The 20,402-nt window shown below is 42.9% G+C and overlaps 1 protein-coding gene across 4 annotated transcripts in view; it reads right to left on the reverse strand.

Moving 5' to 3' along the window:
* Window positions 1-6,300: 6,300 nt before the first annotated feature.
* The window catches only part of LPIN1 (lipin 1), a 146,541-nt gene continuing 132,439 nt past the window's right edge, over window positions 6,301-20,402 (reverse strand). For all 4 annotated transcript variants that reach the window (XM_060233799.1, XM_060233776.1, XM_060233793.1 and 1 more), the window contains 7 exons: window positions 19,038-19,182; window positions 17,676-17,824; window positions 16,141-16,227; window positions 14,816-14,968; window positions 13,032-13,146; window positions 9,152-9,255; window positions 6,301-6,481 (listed from right to left, as the gene is read on the reverse strand). In XM_060233799.1, the coding sequence (XP_060089782.1) occupies window positions 6,322-6,481; window positions 9,152-9,255; window positions 13,032-13,146; window positions 14,816-14,968; window positions 16,141-16,227; window positions 17,676-17,824; window positions 19,038-19,182 (913 nt within the window). In that variant the 3' untranslated portion in view covers window positions 6,301-6,321. The remainder of the gene's footprint in view (window positions 6,482-9,151; window positions 9,256-13,031; window positions 13,147-14,815; window positions 14,969-16,140; window positions 16,228-17,675; window positions 17,825-19,037; window positions 19,183-20,402) is intronic.

A 20,402-nucleotide genomic window follows, 5' to 3' on the forward strand; every position in this document is an offset into this window, starting at 1 on the left:
TATCAGCTCAGCATCTATCTTAAAATGCTTCTTGAATTATAATTGTCATAATAAAACCTCATTTCCATCATACTTCTCTTATGTGGCCACAGTGGCATGATGATCTCCATCTGTCTGCTTTATATGTTTTGGCTATTTTCCTTTTTTTGTATGGGGGGAAAATATTAGAAAGTTTGTCAAATCTTATAGTTCAGCAAAATTCTCACAGGGGTTTGAACAATGGAGCCCAGAAACAAGTATTTGGGGGGGGGGGGAGAGCACAATAAAATGTGGAGGTTCCGGAGCTCTACTCCTGTGAGATCCTGCCCAAAATGAGGCCTGGTTACAGTTAAGACCCAAATCCCACTGAGACATTTCATGTACTGCTTGACATAGGATTGGTTTAATGCTCTGTAAAACCAGAAGAGGGCAATTGGTTTTGTGTGCATGAATGACAGTGGGTACACGAACATGTATGGCACAGCACATCTTTTAAGTATATAACTGATACTTAGAAATGAGAACCCAACTTGAAGAACATGATTCAGTTAAGTTATGCAGTTGAATACCATCCATTTGATGGCTTTGGTATAAATCCTTTTCACTGAAATCAATTTGTTTCTAGGGCCATTTACTTTGAATTTCGCTTGCATCCATGTCTCTTTAAAATCACAACCCACAGGGAGATTTTCAGAACATATTCTTTAATTAGATTGCATTTATTACAATATATATTCTTTGCATTTAGTTCATCATCAACATGAGATGTCATTCCCCCCCTCCCAGTTCATTGCACTAGTGCATACATATACAGAAGTAGTATCAGAAAAAGATAGATCAACAGTCCTAAAATAATTAAAAAAAGGAAATTCCCCCGAATCCTCACATTTCAGCAACATTATCCTTCACATAGCACTTGTGGAGCTTAAATGACCATCAAATGTATGAAAATAAACAGGGATCCTCTTCTTGCATATCTGCATTTAAAAGGTGGGAGAATGTATAAACAAAAGCATATATTGGTTGTGTCTGTGCATGTATAGAAAAAGTACTTTTTCTGTAACAGAAAACCACCAATACATTGAAGGCAAAGTCAATTGTTTAGGGGTTTTTTTCTTTCACAGAAAGAATAAGTATTTCACCATTTTATTTTGAGTTCTTTGGGAAGTCAGCAGTGCAGTTTAAAACGTGTGCAATAAAAGCTGCTTAACCAAAGTAAAAGAGGGCACCTGCAGCTACTTTTCTCTAATCTTCAGAAATTCCTGAATGATCTTTCCCAATGACTATCACTGTTAAACACTAGTTGATTGAAATATACCTGCAAGCAGTCTGTTCAAAGAGCAAAACAGTAGCATATTTCACACAGTATATGCTGAAGAGTCTTCAAATCTGCTTCAGTTTGCCAGATATAATTTCTATAGCTACACTTAACTAGATTATATGAGGTTTCTGCAAGGAATTTCACATGGGCCAGCAGAAATTCACAGATTCATTCAGAGAACCCTCGACACCGTAAGTGCTGGTAAAGATATTTCTGCATTGCTCCTCAAATGCATAATTCTTCTGTCCTTTAAATCTGATAGACCAAAAGAGTTTTCAGAGCAATTCAAAGGTAATGCAAAAGTCAAATCCCTTGCAAATATTAATGGGCATACACAAGAAAGACATGACCTAAAAATAAGGGCAAGAGCTAAGGGCCTCCAAGGTTTAGAACGTCCTTCTGCAATGGCTAGGAATTTTTAGTCAACTTTTTTTGTAATTCAACAAGCTGTTAATGAGGCAGTAACAATGTCAAAGGATATATATGACCTAAGTGGTGACTGTCTTCTCCAAAATTAGCATCTATTATTCTTGTCTGTGGCTTTTTCATGCTGAGGGTTCTTGTGTATAAAAACAGTCAAGTTAAGAGTTGTGGCCAAAGATCTGAACATGGCTTCCCCTAATCTCTTTTCTCATGTAGCAATTTTGATAACGAATGTAAACATATTAACACCACATACATTATATTAACACCACATACATTGCAATCCCAAGCTGAGTTCACCTGTGCAAGCCCATTGACTTCACTGGACTTAGAAGGGTGTAACTTTGCATAGGCTTATGTGATCCCTGCTTCAATGTTTGTTCTTCAGGCAGTAAGGGCTGGTTTATTACTGTGCTCATGATATGTCTCAAAAAACCCACTAATGTAAGAATCAAGGGATTTTCCAAAACAAATTAAAAAAAAAAAATCACACCAATTCCTACAACTGATGTCAGTGCCTCACTAATGAACTGAGTACAATCCACCAAAAATGTGAGGCTTGCAGCCTGTTCCTACTCATGCTTACTTGAAACTAATTCCCATTAAGTTTCATTAGGGCTCCTTCCCAAATATGTGTGTTTACAGGGCCATCCTAAGCGGAACGATGCCATTCTACACTCAATGACTCCAGTGGATTCTACTTACAATCTCACCGTTTATGCTTGTAGCCTTGATGAAATTTGTTCTCCTTGCGGTGTGACTTGGTCACAGTTTTCACTGGATTGTGCCCATAGCTCTAAGGACTGCAATGATCCCCACACCTGTGGAGATGCTCAACCTCACTGCAAACACATTTGCTTCATTTTAGCTAGGGTCATCATGCAAACAGAAGCAAGCCTAGACACAGGGGTTATTTTTTGTAGCAGGAACTCCTTTGCATATTAGGCCACACACCTCTGATGTAGCCAATCCTCCTGGAGCTTACAGTAGGCCCTGTACTACAAGCCCTGTAAGATCTTGGAGGATTGGCTACATCAGGGGCGTGTGGCCTAATATGCAAAGGCGTTCCTGCTACAAAAAAAGCCCTGCCTGCACATATATATCCCCAGTTGGATGGAGAACCACATGTGTAAATGGGTCCAACACATTCGAGTCTCTTTTCTAACTGAACAGCTTGAGGACACACAGAGAGAATCAACGGGGGGGGGGGGGGGGAATGCTAACATTCCACTGGAAGTTGTTCAGAGGGGGAAGCTGGGTTTTCCTTCTTTGCTAAAATGGCTGGTGTTCTACACTATTCTATTGGCTCCCGGTGCAGGCAATTGGCAGGAAACAATCTTCAGAAAGGGAACATTCTCATTCCTAGCCAATGCAAAAAAAAAAAAGCACTAAGTGTGAATGTAAATCTGCCTTCTAGATACTCAACAATCGAAAACAAGTCACAGTATAGTACAATAGCTGACAAGTACACGCAACTGCAGTAGCAGCGCCGTCCTCAGCAGAGTTACGGAAGGCTGCAGCTTCACAGTCATAAAAGCAGAACCACAAGAAAACAGCCCTGACATGACAGGAAATCCTTGGAATCAGTCTTAGTGCCTCATACCGATCCTGAAAGACCAGACTATTAATCATTCTTATTCTATAAAGATAATATGTTAGTGCAAACACTTCATCATGAAACTCCAATACTGGATGTGGCTTAAGTGGCTTTCAATATTAACCTAAAAATGATCATCATTTGGGAAGGCCAGCTATCCTGAGCGGTTAGACTCTTCTAAGTCCACTGAAGCCAATGAGATTGGAAAGGTGAAATACCGTTTAGGACTGAACTGCAAGTGTCGCAAGAGGAAAAGGTGAGATGACTCCACAGTTTCTCATGGCTCAGAGGACTTGTAAAGAGCTAGCGAATCATGGCATTAATTTGACTCTCACTGCCAACGGAGAAGGCACCACTGATGCTAACAGGAAGGCAAACTGGTCACAGCTCAGCAGGCATGCTTAACTCCATTGTGTTCAATGGACCTAATTAAGTATACCAGATGCTGAGTCAGATTGCAGCTGTTGGCTCCAACCTTGCAAAAACGTTTATTGCGACCAAGTCACGTTGGTGTCACTGGAACAAAAATCAGCTGCAACCAACCGGTCCCACTGATATCATAGGAGCTTGGACACAACTCACGTGGGCTTCAGTGATGCCACTGTCTTTACAGAAGAGGCAAATGAAACTTGGGATTCTGAGATGGGCACGTTATGTCTACACATTTTGCAGGGCAGGGGCAGAACCAGCCTGTTAGAATGTGGGTCATGTAGGATTTGTATCAACTGGGTGGGGGTGTTAAAGCTTAGAAGACAGAGGACTGCTAAGTCCAACCCTCATCTACCTTTCCTCCACCCATCCCACCCCCCAAATTGTTTCTCATCACCCTGTTTTCTTCTGAGAATGTTTACTTCCCCCAGCAGGAGAAAATGGCAAGGAAGGAACAGTTGAGATGGGGAGGGAGGAGGTTACAGCTGGAGAAAGCATTCAGCAGCCCTCTCCTGCCTGCCTCTTCTGCATTTCAAACGGCCTCCTTTTAAGAGTGTGGCAGTGATCCAACTCAAAGACAAGGGCTTGGATCCTAAGGAACATAAGCAGAGCCATGCTAGAGGGTGGCTGCTCCCCCCACCCATGCTCCTTCCATGCAATATTCTATGGCCCTCAAAGCTGCATCCTTGCCAGTCACTGGACCCAACAAGCAGAGAGAGGCCCAAACTGGGAAATCTGCAGCGGGAAGGAAGGAATCAACAAAAATCTCCCTTCTCTCTTCAGCGGACAAAGAGGTTCTTCCTCTGGAGAAGCTGCTGCTGCTTTGACGGAATGGCACCTCCCAACCCAAGGTGCGACCTGCTGCCAGTTTGCCTTCCGGTGTCTCCCAGGTAGTGCCTAGACACAAAATCTAAGACAGCTGCAACTTGTACCAGTAGCTAGATAAAAAAGAGGACTGCCAGTTTTGCTCATTAACGCATACAGCTATATCTTAAAGCAGTCAAATAGGAGAGGCAACAAAGTCATATTAATATAAACCTGGGAAAACCAACAGCAGAAGAAATCCGAACTTCATCCAAAACCAGCAGAAGAGTTCATATTATCGCTACAGAGAGTGCAAAGAAAAGGTCATCAAGCAAATCAAGGCTTCTTCCAGAAGGTTTGTTGTTCTTTTTGCTTTTGCCCTTAGACACAGATCAGCACGCTTGTCAGATGAGTATAGCACAGTAAACTGCAAGTACTGCAAATACAGCAAACTAGGAAAAGCCCTTCCCTTGTATATTTAACATAGTCGGATTTGAGAGCACCTGTGCCATTCTCAGCTGACTCAAAGCACATGCTTTAATCAAATAACTAAATCATTGTATATATTTTTAAAAATATATATCATGACATGGATTTTAAAAGTACTGCAACAAAAAGCAACCAGCGGGCCCAATCACTGCAGAGAGGCATTACTCGCTGAGTAAGGTGCAACTAAGTATGAAATAGAAGTAGGAGACCCACAATCCTGAGCAGTTACACCCTTTTTAAAGTGCATTGACTTCAATGGACTTAGAAGGGTGTAGCTCTTAGCACCACACTGTCAGGTGCAATCCTTCCAAATTATGGCCATGATTCAGGTGAGCCTATGGCACACTCGTATCAGTACATTCATCGCTATTTTGTTCAGGAATAACATCAATAGTTTTTTAAAAAATATCCTAGATTCAGACAGGCAGCCATGTTGGTCTGAAGAAGCAGAACAAAGTGTAAGTCCAGTGGCCCCTTTAAGACCAACAAAGTTTTATTCAAGGTATAAGCTTTCATGCGTATGCACACTGTATCTGAAGAACTGTGCGTGAACATGAAAGCTCATACCTTAAATAAAACTTTATTGGTCTTAAAGAGGCCACTGGACTCAAACTTTGTTCTTTAAAATATCCTGCCAGTCTAAAACAGCAGTTTGGCAACTCCGCACCAGCGTATGTATCTGAGGGATGCGAAGGAATGCTCCTCAGAGTCATCCAATGCAAACTAGTACAGCTTTTAAATGACTGTTGTGGTACCTTGTGGAAGTCAGGCATTTGAAGACTACACACCAGTGGACTTGAGTTCAACAACTTTGATCATTTTGGTTGATCAAATATTTGTCTTGGGTTTGGGGGGCACAGGTGTTGTCTTATAAGAATGCAATTCAGCTGAGAGGCTGAAGTGATTTCACCCTTCCATACCCTGAATAATAAAAGCATAAAGGCCCTGGTGATGACTGGCATGACAGTTGGCATGAAAAACTGAAGACCGCAAGAGATTTGCTTTTGAGAAGCCCAGTATCATGGCACTCACAGATGTCCTTCCACAGTAAGACAATATGGTGTGTCTTCAGCATGAGGCTGGAGAAAAGAGCTGAGAGTGCAACTTTCAGAAATGTTACTTTCAAGGACAAAAAATAAATTTCTGAACCGACATTTAAAAAATGTTCACTACATCCCAAACTCCAGGTGAACCGTTAAGTGGCAAGATCCAGCAGTATCACTTAAGCATAAAACAGCAGCTGATCCTCTAAACTGCGGACAGGAAAGGCCGGAAGCAGTTACGGTGTCTCAGAATGAACGTCCTGATTTTCAAAAGGTGGCAACGGTTCCCTCCAGTATGTGAACTGACTGTAGGTATCTGAACATGGGAAGTCAGAAGAATGGCTTCTTTTCAGCAAAGGAAATACATGATCGACCACTTCACAGAGTCTCACATATCTGGAGGGGAAACAACAGACACATTAATTGATGCCCTGAACACTGATAATAAAAATTGCATTGATGTTCTCCCTTTCTCCAAATTTAACACCCAAAAATTTAGAAGGAAATACAACAGAACCACAGAGCCAAAACCCTGTTTCTAAATCTGATATGTGTGAATGTTATATTAAGGCATTTACAATGAAATCATAAACCAAGTCTCAATCCATTGAAATCAACTGGATTACAAGAGTGTTACTCTGTTTAGGGTTTCAGTTACCAGGGTAGAACAGGATTGGTTCAGATCTTAAATGCAACATTTTAAAAATACCCTCAACAGACCTTGTAGACGTACAGGGAAAAAAATGTGTAGGTGTAACCTGCCCCCACAAGTAAAATAACTGTCATAGTTATTTTATTTATACTATTTTATTTGCAAAATTTGTGTGATTGCCAATCAAGGCTATCAAGGCAGCTAACAGTTAAAACAACATATTATTATTATTAAAAAATTCAAAAAACAATTAAAACATATGAACTTATGAAGCTGCCTTATACTGAATCAGACCCTCGGTCCATCAAAGTCAGTATTGTCTACTCAGACTGGCAGTGGTTTTCCAGGGTCTCAAGCTGAGGTTTTTCACACCTATTTGCCTGGACCCTTTTTTGTTGGAGATGCCAAAGATTGAACCTGGAACCTTCTGCTTACCAAGCAGATGCTCTACCACTGAGCCACCGTCCCTCCCCAAAACTAAACTAAAATGCATATTAAAAGCACATAAAACAAAACATAGGGCAGGAAGGAGAGATCACAGGAGGAACGCCATACAAAAATCTTCACCTGCTGGTGGAAGACAGTAACTGAATGGAACAGACAAACATCCCTGGGGAGAGAGTTCTAGAGCTTCTGTGACATGGCTGAGAAAGCCCTCTCTTGGGTTGCCACCCACCTAATCTCAGAGCCTTGGAAGATGACCTTAGCAGATGAACAGGTTCATAAGGGAGTAAGTTGTCCTTCAGATATGCTGGTCCCTAGCCATATCATCGGGGCTTTAAAAGTCAACACCGGCACCCTGAATTGGCTCCAAAACAAATCACCATCCCGTGTAGATTTGCCAAAACTGGAGTGGTCCCTACAACCACAGCTTCAGTTTACTGTCTAATGCAGGGGTGGGGAACGTCCGTCCCGAGGGCTGTTTATGGCCCTCGGGACTACTTGATCTGGCCCTCAGGGATTGCTGGGCCGAGCTGAGCCACATGGTGGCCTGCCTGAGGCCTGGCTGGCCAGTGAGCATTGCGCGGTACAGCCACACTGTGTAGCAGCCTGCCTGGCTGGCCAGCCAGGATCGCTGCGGGGCCTGGAAAAGTCACTGTCACGGTTCAGGTAAGTTTCCCCCTCATTTCTTTATTTCCCTTTCTATTTCTCCCAATTTCTTTGTTTCCCTTAACTTCCCTTTCTTCCCCCTTCTTTATTTTCCTTTTCTTCCACCCATTTCTTTATTTCCATTTCTTCCCCACCTTTCTTTATTTCCCTTTATTCCCATTTTATTCCCCCCATTTCTTTATTTTTCTTTCTTCTCTCCTTTATTTCTCTTTCTTTCCATTTCTTCCCCCCATTTCTTTATTTCCCAGCTACCACCAGTTCAATTTGTACTTGATTATCCCAGATGGTGTGGCCTAATATGCTAATGAGTGTGTGACCTAATATGCTAATATTACAGGATGTGGTCTAATATACTAATGAGTTGCTGCTGGGCTTTTCTACCAAAAAAAGCCCTGCATTTGCCAAGAGCGGTGGGTCGGGGGGGTGTGTGCCAAATTAGGCTCTCCCCACATGACTTCAAATAGAAAAACAATTATTTGCATTAATTTTGCTGGCCTGAATCGTTCTCACTCGATGGAGCACTGGTTTTTAAGCTAATAATTTTGTATGGCCCACAAATGATGCTATAAATGTCCAAATGGCCCTTGGCAAAAAGAAAGTTCCCCATCCCTGGTCTAATGTTTTACAGTTCTAGCTCTGGTTTACTGAAATAAGTATGTACCTATTCTGAGAATGCCCACTTGAAGTACACCTGGATGTTTCTAAAGTGAGGGACAGGATGATTTACGCTGCTGATGACTTACTTCCATTTATACTAGAAAGATCTTTGTTAGCTGGCCTCCAGAGATTAGTCAGAGATTTAAAAGCCCCTATGAGGGAAAATGGGCCACTGGATTAATTTGGCATAAAACAGAGTTCTCATTTTCAGCTGCAGGATGAACAGTTAGAGAAACTCAGGGAGATGTGTGTTGGGAGCACTGAGAGGGTAACAGAACTCAGAGTTATACACATTTGGAGGAATTAGCAATTTCTTTCCCAGGAGTTTTAACCTCTATGGTTCTGCTACATATATAAATGGAACAAAATTCATGTTGCCAGTATCTTTTTAAATGGTCTGCAAAAGATGTATGTAAATATCACAACAAAAATTGACAATGTTGTATTTTTAATTAACTAACTAATTAATCAAAGACAGACAACTGAATCAAAGTAAATCTTGGTGATATATTAGTAAAATGGATCACAATATCACAATCTGATTTTGATGCAGACCAGTTAATTCATGTTGTGAACTGTGGCACTGAAGGGTTTACAAAGAGTGAAATATATGGCCTGAGAGATATTAGGAAGAGTTGAATACTCACGATGAAATATTGGTCTTTGCATGTTCTTGGATTAGCTCGCCTTTAGGATTTACAGTGAATATTCTGTTGAGTGAGACTCCCACTTGCTTGTATGAGTACACATCCTAAATACACGTTTAAAAAAGATGGGTTTTTCTCATCAAGATAAACCAAAATTGATTTATTTTCCTAAACCATTTACTGAAGATGCACACACATTATATAGACTTATTTGTACTGGAGGAGCTTCATAAATTTTCAGGCATCCAGTCAGTCAGCTACCATATTGAAGAGGTAGTCATCTTTAGTGAGTACTTCATCAAAAGATTCGTCCCACACAGCCCTGTCTTGGACTAAGGGTCATTTTATCAATATAGATTCCTGTGAAATAGGTTAGGTATTTAAACTTGGGCAGTCTGATCTTCCAAGATATTGCTAAGCTAATAGATCATAGAATCTCTGTTATTATATGCAGACGACACTGTAATCCTGCAGTAGGACTTGAAAGAACACTAAGGACATTCACCCAAAACTGTTGTAATGACCATTTAGTAATACATTACCAAAAACCCTAAAATTATGGCATTTGGTAGAAGACTTAAAACCCAGGTATGAAGCATAAACAATGATAAGGTAGAGCAGGTGGCCAGCTTTAAGGATTTCGGAGATGTATTGCATGCCTCTGACTTGAGGAAAGTTCACTGTGACTATGTAGCTGATGCTGGACAAAAATCTTCCCTTAATATAATTAAATTTTTACGGACTAAGGGTGGTCAATATACATATATAAGCTGCTCTTGAATTATTTCAGGCTAAAACATCGGCTCAGCTCTTATGTAGGGCCATGACTGGGCCGTCATCTTCCTGCTTTGAGCCTCTGGAGTGGGTACAACTGAAATTCCTGAGAGCAGCCCGTCAACCACCGCACTCTGTTTCAAATGCAAACTGCATTTGGAGACAGGCATGGTCAAAGTTGAGGGTAGGGCAAGCTAAACCTTTGACTAAAGCTATCAATCTATGTAGCTAAAGGCAGTTAGGATCAAGCTGTTTGGGCTTTTCCTCTCACTCTGTTTGGAAACGGGGTGCGAGCAGACAAAACAAGTTTTAAAGCAAAGGGTGATGGATTCTGAGTGGCAGGCAAATTTAGAGAGGTCACTGACTTTCCTGTCTTCAGAAAACTCTAGATACATATTTTCCCCAACCGCTTATCTCTCCCAATTGGAGTTTTTCAGCCACAGGAAGGCGTTTTCCCTTGCCAGATGTCAAGCACTCTGTTTTGCAGTTTTGGATGGGCAACATAAAACGGCTCCCAAGGCAGACAGGCTATGTCCCTGGGGTTCAGGGGAGATCAAAACTACAGATCACATTCTACTTCATTGCCCCTTATATCAAGAAGTTTGATCTAAGTTTATCCTTCCCTTGCTCAGTAGGTAAACCGGTCGATCAGACTTAGTGTATGCTAGAATGTTACTTATAGATGAAAATCCACTAGTTTCAGCACATATTGTAAAGTTTTGGGCAGCAACTTGAAAAAGTCACTAAATACTGGTGGCTTAAGTTTTTATACGTATCCATTGCAGAATTTTAATAATTTTATCTAGCATTTTATTTATCATATACTCAGGGGTCATTTTGTAGAAAAATAGGTGGTGGAGCTGAAATGTTTTAATGTTTGATGTTCACTGCCTTGGGGACTCTGTATTGGATGGAAAGGTGGCATAGAAATCTTTTTAAATAGGTGGTGGAGCTCATCCAGGGATTGTGATGCAGCTGCACCTACTATTCAATGGACGAGGTAGGTATTTATTTATTTATTTATTTATTTTATTTAATGGACTTATATCCCGCCCTTCTCACCCAAGTGTCTCAGGGCGGCTCACAACATAATGATTCATACAATTCCATTTAAAACATTTACAAATACAATAACACCATAATTAATAAAACAAGATAAAATAAAGCCAGCGGTCTATAAGAGCATTTTGTTCCATCCAAAGATGTTCCATCCAAAGTATCAGTTAGGTGTTATAGGCCTGCCGGAAGAGGGCTGTCTTGCAGGCCCTGCGGAACTGCCCTAGGTCCCGCAGGGCCCGCACCTCCTCCGGCAGCTGGTTCCACCAGTAAGGTGCCGCTGTTGAGAAGGCCCGATCCCTGGTGGATTTTAGGCGGGCCTCCTTTGGCCCAGGGACTACCAGCAGATTTTGTGAGCCGGAACGTAGTACTCTCTGGGGAACGTGTGGGGAGAGACGGTCCCTAAGGTAGGCAGGTCCTAGGCCATACAGGGCTTTAAAGGTAATGACCAACACCTTGTACTGGACTCGGAATGTTACTGGCAGCCAGTGCAGATCCCGGAGCCCCGGCCGAATGTGCTCCCATCTTGGGAGCCCTAATAGCAGCCGGGCAGCAGCGTTCTGCACCAACTGCAGTTTCCGGGTCCGGCACAAGGGTAGCCCCATGTAGAGGGCATTACAGTAGTCCAACCTCGAGGTGACCGTAGCATGAATCACTGTTGCTAGGTCGTCGCGCTCCAGGAAGGGGGCCAACTGTCTCGCCCGCCTAAGGTGAAAAAAAGCGGACTTGGCAGTGGCTGCTATCTGAGCCTCCATCGTCAGAGAAGGCTCCAATAGCACCCCCAGGCTCTTAACCCTGCCCGACGCTGTCAGCGGCGCGCCGTCAAAAACTGGCAGGGGGATTTCCCTTCCCGGGCCGCAGCGACCCAAGCAAAGGACCTCTGTCTTCGCTGGATTCAGCTTCAGCCCGCTCAGCCTAAGCCACCTAGCCACTGCCTGTAACGCCCGGTCCAGATTTTCTGGGACGCAGGCGGGCCGGCCGTCCATAAGCAGATAGAGCTGGGTGTCGTCCGCATATTGATGACAACCCAGCCCATACCTTCGGGCAATCTGGGCAAGGGGGCGCATATAGATGTTGAATAACATCGGGGAAAGTACCGCCCCTTGAGGCACGCCGCAGTCAAGCGTGTGTCTCTGGGACAGTTCCTCCCCAATCGCCACCCTTTGTCCCCGACCATCAAGGAAAGAGGAAAGCCATTGCAAGGCCAGCCCCTGAATCCCAGCGTCGGCAAGGCGGCGCGCCAGAAGCCGATGGTCGACCGTATCGAACGCTGCCGATAGGTCCAACAACATCAGCACCGCCGAGCCGCCTTGATCCAGATGCCGCTGAAGGTCATCCACCAGGGCGACCAGCACCGTCTCCGTCCCATGGCCCGGGCGGAAACCAGATTGGTAGGGGTCAAGGACAGAAGCATCCTCCAGGAAACTCTGTAGCTGCAACGCCACTGCCCTCTCAATAAGTTTGCCCAAAAAGGGCAAATTCGAGACCGGCCGATAGTGTGCCAATTCGGCCGGATCTAACGTTGTTTTCTTCAAGAGGGGACGGACCACCGCCTCCTTAAGCGCTGATGGAAAACGCCCCTCCAGTAGGGATCTATTTATGATATCCCGTATAGGATATCTTAGCTCCCTCTGGCAGGTCTTAATAAGCCAATAAGGTAGGTGGGGAGGAGGAGGAGGGGGAACCCTCAGAACGGCTCAGGAGCTGGGGTCCTTTGAGCTCCTACTGAATTCAAGGCCTGCATATGCTTCCCTTTGAATTTTTACGTATGGGAGCAAATTTTAAGCTTTCTCTTAACTGTGGTCGGGAATATTGCTAAGACTAGTGCTGGTTTATGGCCGTATTAATAAAGACTTTGACGTAGCCACTTAATTTGATCTTCTGGGGAATGCACAGGCAAGAAACAATCAACATTAACAGCACTTTCATTCCCTTCAAATGCTGTTCACACAAAGGTGACTTTTGTTATGGAATGAAGACTTGTGAACCAAGATTCACAAAACCATAAAGAAATCTGTGCCTTTATTAAATAATACCACGTGGTACTTACAGCTGGCCTGTTGCCAAAAGCAGCATAAAATGGTTCTGAGTTGGGATGAAACAGGTTTTTGATGTCAGTTAGACACTGAACTTTAAACTTCTCTGGCTTCTTCTCAATCACCTCTCTGTAATAAAGCAGTTCATAAAAGGTGTGATGTTTTAGAAGTATGCTGTATTTTCCTGGGTTTTATGAAAGAGTATAACATACAGTTCCCCTCCTCCCCCGAATGAACAAGAACTTCATTTAAAAGTAATGGCTCTCCTAGGAAGTTTCTTTAAGCTTCCATACAAGATGTTAAATTTCAGCCAAAATGTTAAAATACATGAAACTTTTAATATTGTAGAAAACAGAGATTTTTATGGCTTTTCTCAGAACTGGCCCAAATGCATTTTAGGTACTGGAGGCAGAAAGTCTAAATGGCAACATCCCCCTGGCTTCCACAGTAAAATTAGCAATTGAAATCACTGACAATGTAATGCCCTTTATAGATGCTCCCAAACTGCTGCTCATGGTCCTTCTGTTTAACTATAGGGCCATGATAAGCACTATATGAATCCTAGCGAGTAGCTTATTCCATAGTCTGGAAAGGGGAGGGTGATAACAGAGGATGGCTGTTTATAAATAGCACCAGCCTGAGGTTGTGGAACTAAAAAGGTAGTCCCCTGTGCAAGCACCAGTCGTTTTTCACGACAGACTTTTTGCGGGGGGGTTTGCCATTTCCTTCCCCAGTCATCTACACTAGCTGCAAGTTATCTCAAGTATATACAGTATAAAAGTATACATAGTGGAACTAGCTGCAAATTATCTCAAGCAGATCTCAGTGGTCTGGAAGGAATCTGATGTGAGAATATGTTCTCTCTAGTATCTCATGTCAGTGCTGAAAAGGACTTCAAAGGTAATCATCAGCTACTTGAGTTTGGCCATTGTGTGACAGAGTGATGGACTGGATGGGCCACTGGCCTGATCCAACATGGCTTCTCTTTTGTTCTTATGCTCCAATTTTATTGAGGTTACTCTCTATTTTACTAGAGTAACCCAGTAAGGTCACTACAAAGTGGTAGCAAGCCCCATCACCATCCTGCCCTCTGAGAATTCTCCCTCAGCCTCAGCCTGAGAAGGAAGATTCCAGGTTTTGACTTGGTCATTGTCTTCCCTCCTGTACTCCCAAACCAGCACCAATAGTTCTGGCCTGGAAGCCCTCCTCAGCTATCAGTGATGAGGGTCTATATACCCCTGCACAGTCTTCCAATACTCCACATACACCCCACTACCAGAAAGTCTTCAAGACTGTCTAGCCTAACTCTGCCTATGTTGCCCTAGCAACCAATCCTATGTGACAACAGCCACAACATCTTCTCTCAGGGTTAAGGTGGTTCCCTGGTCTGTTGCTGTCACCACCAACTAGCCATTTGCCAGCAGATACTTTCTACATGGCTGCCTGTCTCTCAGCCCATACTTCCCTCCCCCTGAGCCAGCTGGACTGAGACACCAAACTCCAGTGAATTACAGTGCCCGTCCCTACATGGAGAAGTCCAGAGCAACTTCCCAGTCTACAGCTAGTGAACTAACTGCCTGGGATGCCAGTGAACTCCAGACAATGTGTACCACGTCTTCAGCAAAATAACTCAAGAGTTATCTTGTAGTAAAAGATACTGTATATAAAAGCTCTGTAGTGGAAAACTTGAAAATATTTTAAACTAGTCATTAAAAAGAGAGAGACAGAGAACAAGAACAAGACCATCACCTTTGATTTACCATTGCCTTTCTGAGAATATTTAATAGGCAAGACATACCTGTGAAAAGCTGAGAACAAGCTGCTGGGACTCAGCAACACAGGGCCTTGAGGTAATACTGTTCCCCGTTCGTTGACCCAGTGCAAATATCCTCGGGTCATATCTGCCATCCCTATAGCACGGGCTGAGCAGTACAGGAATTTGTACCCATTTCTGATTTTAGACAGAGAGAAGAATTTTGCCAATCTCATCACAAACCTGTCGAAAACTTTTTCATAATAAAACTGCGCAACAAAACCACATAATAAAACCACATAATAAGCTGTTCACTAATACTGCCTTCTAATACTTACAGATGAGATTCTGCAAACCATGAGTGCATACAGACTGTGAAACACTCTTCCCTTCCTGTTCCCCCCAGTGGCCCCCTGAGACAGCTGAAAAGCTGATGCTTAGATGAGGAGTTTTGCCTTGTTCCTCCTGAGGAGGAGGAACAAGGCAAAACTGCCCCCTCCAGTTTCTACCAGTGTCACTTCCATTGATGCAAGAAGATCTGTGAGGGCAAAAGGAAAAGAAGGGGCCTCTCCCACTTCACCCTCCTCCCTGCAGTCCCTGTGCCATGTGGCATTCTGTCCACATGGCTCTTGTGACTCCAAGCATCAGCTTTCCAGAGGTTTCAGGAACTGCTGAGGAAAGAGGAGGACAAGGAAGAGCCTGGGCTGTGACCACTTTCTTTTTTGTTTAGGCCACAATTCTACATATTGGATGACCTGTGTTACAGATGCGGATATTGCTTTCTATTGTAGGGATGTCTCTAATACTAAGGTTGCAACAATGACAAATGATTTTGTAAGTCATTTTGTATGCCCAGTGGGGTATAAATAAAGGAATACCATCCATGGATATATATACAGGTACACAATACAGCCACTAGGTCTATAATTGTGCATGTGAAGTTAGCACAGGAAATGGGGCCTGTCCCATCATTAGGCAAGGTGACACATTTGCATTAGGCAGTAGATTTAAAGGTGTTATTAAATGGAAGCAACATGGTCAATGGATATTATTGCCACTATAGGAAACTGCATGTTTCAGCTAAGAAACCGAAACAGCTGCTAGTAGGGGAAGGGCAGGTGGGCTCCTTGTCAGCATCTGGACACCATTCAACTGAGTAGTTTTCTACTGAACCCACTTGGTCCCACCTGCAAGTTTTCTACAGCCAAATTTAAAAACAAAAGAAGTTCCTGCATTGCATCTCTCAAAAAATATTCTAAGCCTGGTTTGAGGCACTGATGCTTACGTCAAACAGTGCTGTGCACTGGAACCTACAATCACAGCAAGCGGGGCAGTTTCAACATTCACAACAAATTTGCTAATGTACTCACTGGCTGACTTTATGGTACAATTTGGCAATGCCTTGATGCGTCCAGTCTTTGCCAAGCGTGGGCAAAATATGGCCTAAAGTATCTGACCTGAAAAACACAACAATGCAAAAAACAAACGGGGTCGTAAAAACTGAACCAGCAAGTTGTAATACATCAAACAAGATTTTATGTGTTCTCTTTTACCATCAAACTCCCACTGACTGTCTTCCTGTTCCCTTTCTAAAAGTTCTCTTTACTTTACATAGCATTAGAGCTGCAAGCTTGCTCCTACGGTTTATTCTACAGGACACCTGTACTCAGTGTGACAAGTAACAATACAAAACCATATTAACACAATGAAAAAGCATAACACCTTAAAATGATTTAAAATATTAAAAAATAAAAATGCACCAATCAAATCAGAGGATGCAGAAGATAAAAATAAGGGCTTTCTGTGCTATGATGTTCGAGGGAACAGTGAATTGCACTTACAAAAGTGTGCAGCCTGTACTATTATCACCCTCCATGATTTCTGCAATTCAGGATGTACAAGAATGCATGGAGGGACTTGGTGCTACCCTTTCCAGAGAGAGCAGCCTTTATATGGTACAACTATAACATGATGGGAGCAGGCCCTTCCCCATAATACTCATGATACTAGAACCTGGGGGCAGGTAGGTGGAGCTGAGAGAGTTCTGACAGAAACTGCTCTTCAGCAGAACATCTCTGGGAGATCTTGTGACTGACTTAAGGTCACATCAGCAGGTGTATGTGGAGAATCAGACCCAGTTCTCCCAGATAAGAATCCATGCACTTAACCACTACACTAAACTGGCTCTCTCCACCAAACTCTCTCTCTCTCTGGACAGAGTTGACAAAAAGATTTTTTTCCTCCCTCTCCCAAAATACTGGAGCTTGAGGGCATCCAATGAAGCTGATGGGCATCAGATTCAGGACGGAGTAAAAGGAATATTTCTTCAGACAGAGGGTGATTACAATGTGAAATTTGCTGCCACTGGATATAGCCTCTAATATAGATGGCTTCAGAAGGAGATTGGACACATTTATAGAGGACGGGTCCATCAGTGGCTACCAGCCAAGATGAATAAAGGGATCCTATATATCCAGAGGCAGTATAAATACTTGTGTTCGGAGGCAGCACTGGGAAAGGCCTTGGTCTCTGTGCCTTGTTGGCCCTCCAGGGTAACTATTTGGCTGCTATGTGAAAAAAGATCTAGACTAGAAGGACTGCTGGTCTGATACAGCAGGATCTTCTGTATCTACAGGAAACCTATACTCAATGCGACATATAATAGTACTTTATGGTCCAATCTGGCAAACCACCAGTACTATGCCACTCAACCTGCAGCAGAAGAGTTGATGAACCTTATCTTACGCACTGTGTAAATTGAGCTTGGACTCACAGAACTGGATTACCCATATCTGTAAATGCAATAAGTCCTTCAGACAGTGTGTGCCTTTCACCATTTTGCACACTTCAACTCTGTTGGCTTCATCAGCAAAAACAGAGTTCCCCCAAGACAACTGCGTCTTACCTAGTGATTGTGCCATCAATGTCAGAAATAATGACCTTGTCGTCCCAGTTCCATAGGTAGATGGTGCCTTCACAGCGACATGTTCCCTGATATTGTGTTGTGACACTAAAAATCACATCGTTGGGACCATTCTTAAGGTTTAGGCTTTTCTGTCAAACATAAAACAAACCCAGAGTTCAACGCTATGAGGGAGACAAACCAGACAGCTCAGAATAATGTTAAAGCCGAATCCTTAAAGGGCACACAGTAAATTGCTTTACTCACACATGTTTAATCGTCTCTCTGACATCTGAACAAAGAAAGCAGAGTTTGACCTGAGGGTCACCTTACCTCCCCCTCCCCTTTCTTAGTTGATGTATAACCCAATGGAAGTAATAAGAAACTCTACTTTATAATCAATGGTCTGGAATGTACAAGTCAGCAAAAAAAATAAAGCAACTCACCTCAACAACAACAGAAACTTATTATTGGCTTTAACCCCTGACAGTGTATTGACAGACTCCTTAAAATAAATACACTCTCCCGCAGTTTTTAACCTTTGTTCTCCAATATCACACTGCTGTTTCTCAGCACAAAGCAACATACACAAAGACTCCTTGCCCTTTGCAACCAATGAATTCGCTGAGTGACTTCACATCAATAAATACATTCCACATTTATTGATTTATTGCCTTTGGCATATTTCTTTCAAAAACAGAAAACTTATCTTTTCAGTCATAAATGCCACCCACATTTTATAATCTCCACTGATGATTGCAATCATGCTAATTTTCTCTCCCCCTGAACAAAGACATAATTATATTAGAAACTGCTAACTTAATGAAGTGACATCAAAGAAGCAGATCTCTACAAACAAGGAAGTCTAACTTACGTATGATTAAGATAGCCCTAATATCTAAGAGCCAGTGTGCTGTAGTAGTTACAGTGTCAGATATGGGGAATCCTGTTTCAAATCCCCCCTCGTTTATGGAACATCGATAGGTGTTTTTATGCCAGAAATACTCTCTCAGGCTACCTCACTGGGTTGTTGTTGTGAACATAAAACACAGGAAGAGTGTGCAAGCTACTTTGAGCCCCCTTTGGGCTGAAAAGCAAGGTAAAGCTATCAAAATAAACAAACAAAACTGGTTCATTGGGAATACGAGATTGTGTAGTTCTGAATGTAAAAGTAGAGAAACTAGACCTTCGGTTATAACGTCTACTAGTGACCCTGGAAGACTACTTGATGTTAAGGCAGAAAATACCAGGCTATGTGTACGATGCATGGCTCCTTATAATACAACAGTGGAGGTCTGTAATTTGGTTCAGGAGACCAAACTATTGTCTCTTGAGGCTTAGGGTGAGGTTATGAAAATAACTCACCAGCTGTTCTGAAGTGAGTCGAAGGGTCTTTTTGTAACCTACTGCAGGCAACAGCGAGAGGTGACCAGAGCTTGAAGATAACGATCCAATGGATTGTTTTGCAGCTCTGAGTTCTTCATCACTTGAGGACGACTCCTCTTTAACTCTGAAATGGCACAGGCATACCCATACGTAAAGACATGATCACTGACAAATGCAGTCACCTCTGAAAATCCATTAGGCCTGAACAATAGAATACGTGGCTGGATTTGTGCACAGCCTCTGTAAAGAAATCAGGTTCATTGTTATTTTTTGAAATATGCCTTTTGATTATTCATAAGCTCACTTTTCTAAATCTTTGGAATACCATAATTAGAACCTACGTGTAAAAACAGAAATAGTGTTTTACCATAACGCCACAACTCCTGAGGATGTGTTGAAGTAACTATGGAAGATCTTCAGTCTTGGGCGAATAATATACTTTTTTTTTCAAAAATGTGTCCAGTGCAATAAGGTTTTAAACAATTAGGAAATACTACTAGAGTATACCTCTTTGAGGCATCATCTCTTTTTCACCTGGACCTGTTCTTAAACTAGCGCAATCCTAAACAGAGTTACAATTTTCTGGGTTCTCTAAAGTCAATTCAGTTACTTAACCGATTCAGTTACAAGTGTTGCTAACTCAGCTGCTGCACACAATACTCATTTAAATGTGAATTTGACAAACATTTGAATCTGACTTTCGGCACAAACATTTGTTAGTGCCAGAAACGGCTCTAAAACAGCTCAGTGCTACAGCCTGCTGACCTGACAAAATAGTTGTGTAAATGCAACATTTCAGCACCAGTATAGCAATGCTTATGCCACCTGCTTGGATCGTGTTGTCAGCACACATTCTGGGGGCTTGGATTTACATCAAATTACTTCTTTCCAGAGCTGATGTCGTGTCTTGCATTTCAGTCCTGAAGTTACAACGCAGCGAACGGTACAGAGGTGACCAGTGGGAGTCCACTGGTCCCCGGACGTAGCTCGCAAATACGCTCTGCCAATCAAGATCTGTGGCGGGAACTTTAACTGGCCAGGATTGGGCCTGGCCAGGCTGAGGGTTGTTCCGGGGTATGTATATAATTGGGACCCGGCCTACGTTTCCCTCTCTTGTGATGTACTCGCTAATAAAGCATGTTCAAAACGTCTTGTCACTCAGTACATTACAGTGGCGACGAGGATGGGATCCTAGACAGGTAACTCCCCAAGCGGGAATTCGCTGACCTGGCCAGAGACAAGGAAGGCATGCAGTCTAGAGAGACTGAAGCGCCCATCGCCACCACCATGGCTAACCCGAGTGGGATGACGGGCCACCTTGCTGAGTTCGACCCTGCCAACCCC

This window comes from Heteronotia binoei, chromosome 1 (assembly GCF_032191835.1).
Source record: "Heteronotia binoei isolate CCM8104 ecotype False Entrance Well chromosome 1, APGP_CSIRO_Hbin_v1, whole genome shotgun sequence".
Lineage (NCBI taxonomy): Eukaryota > Metazoa > Chordata > Lepidosauria > Squamata > Gekkonidae > Heteronotia > Heteronotia binoei.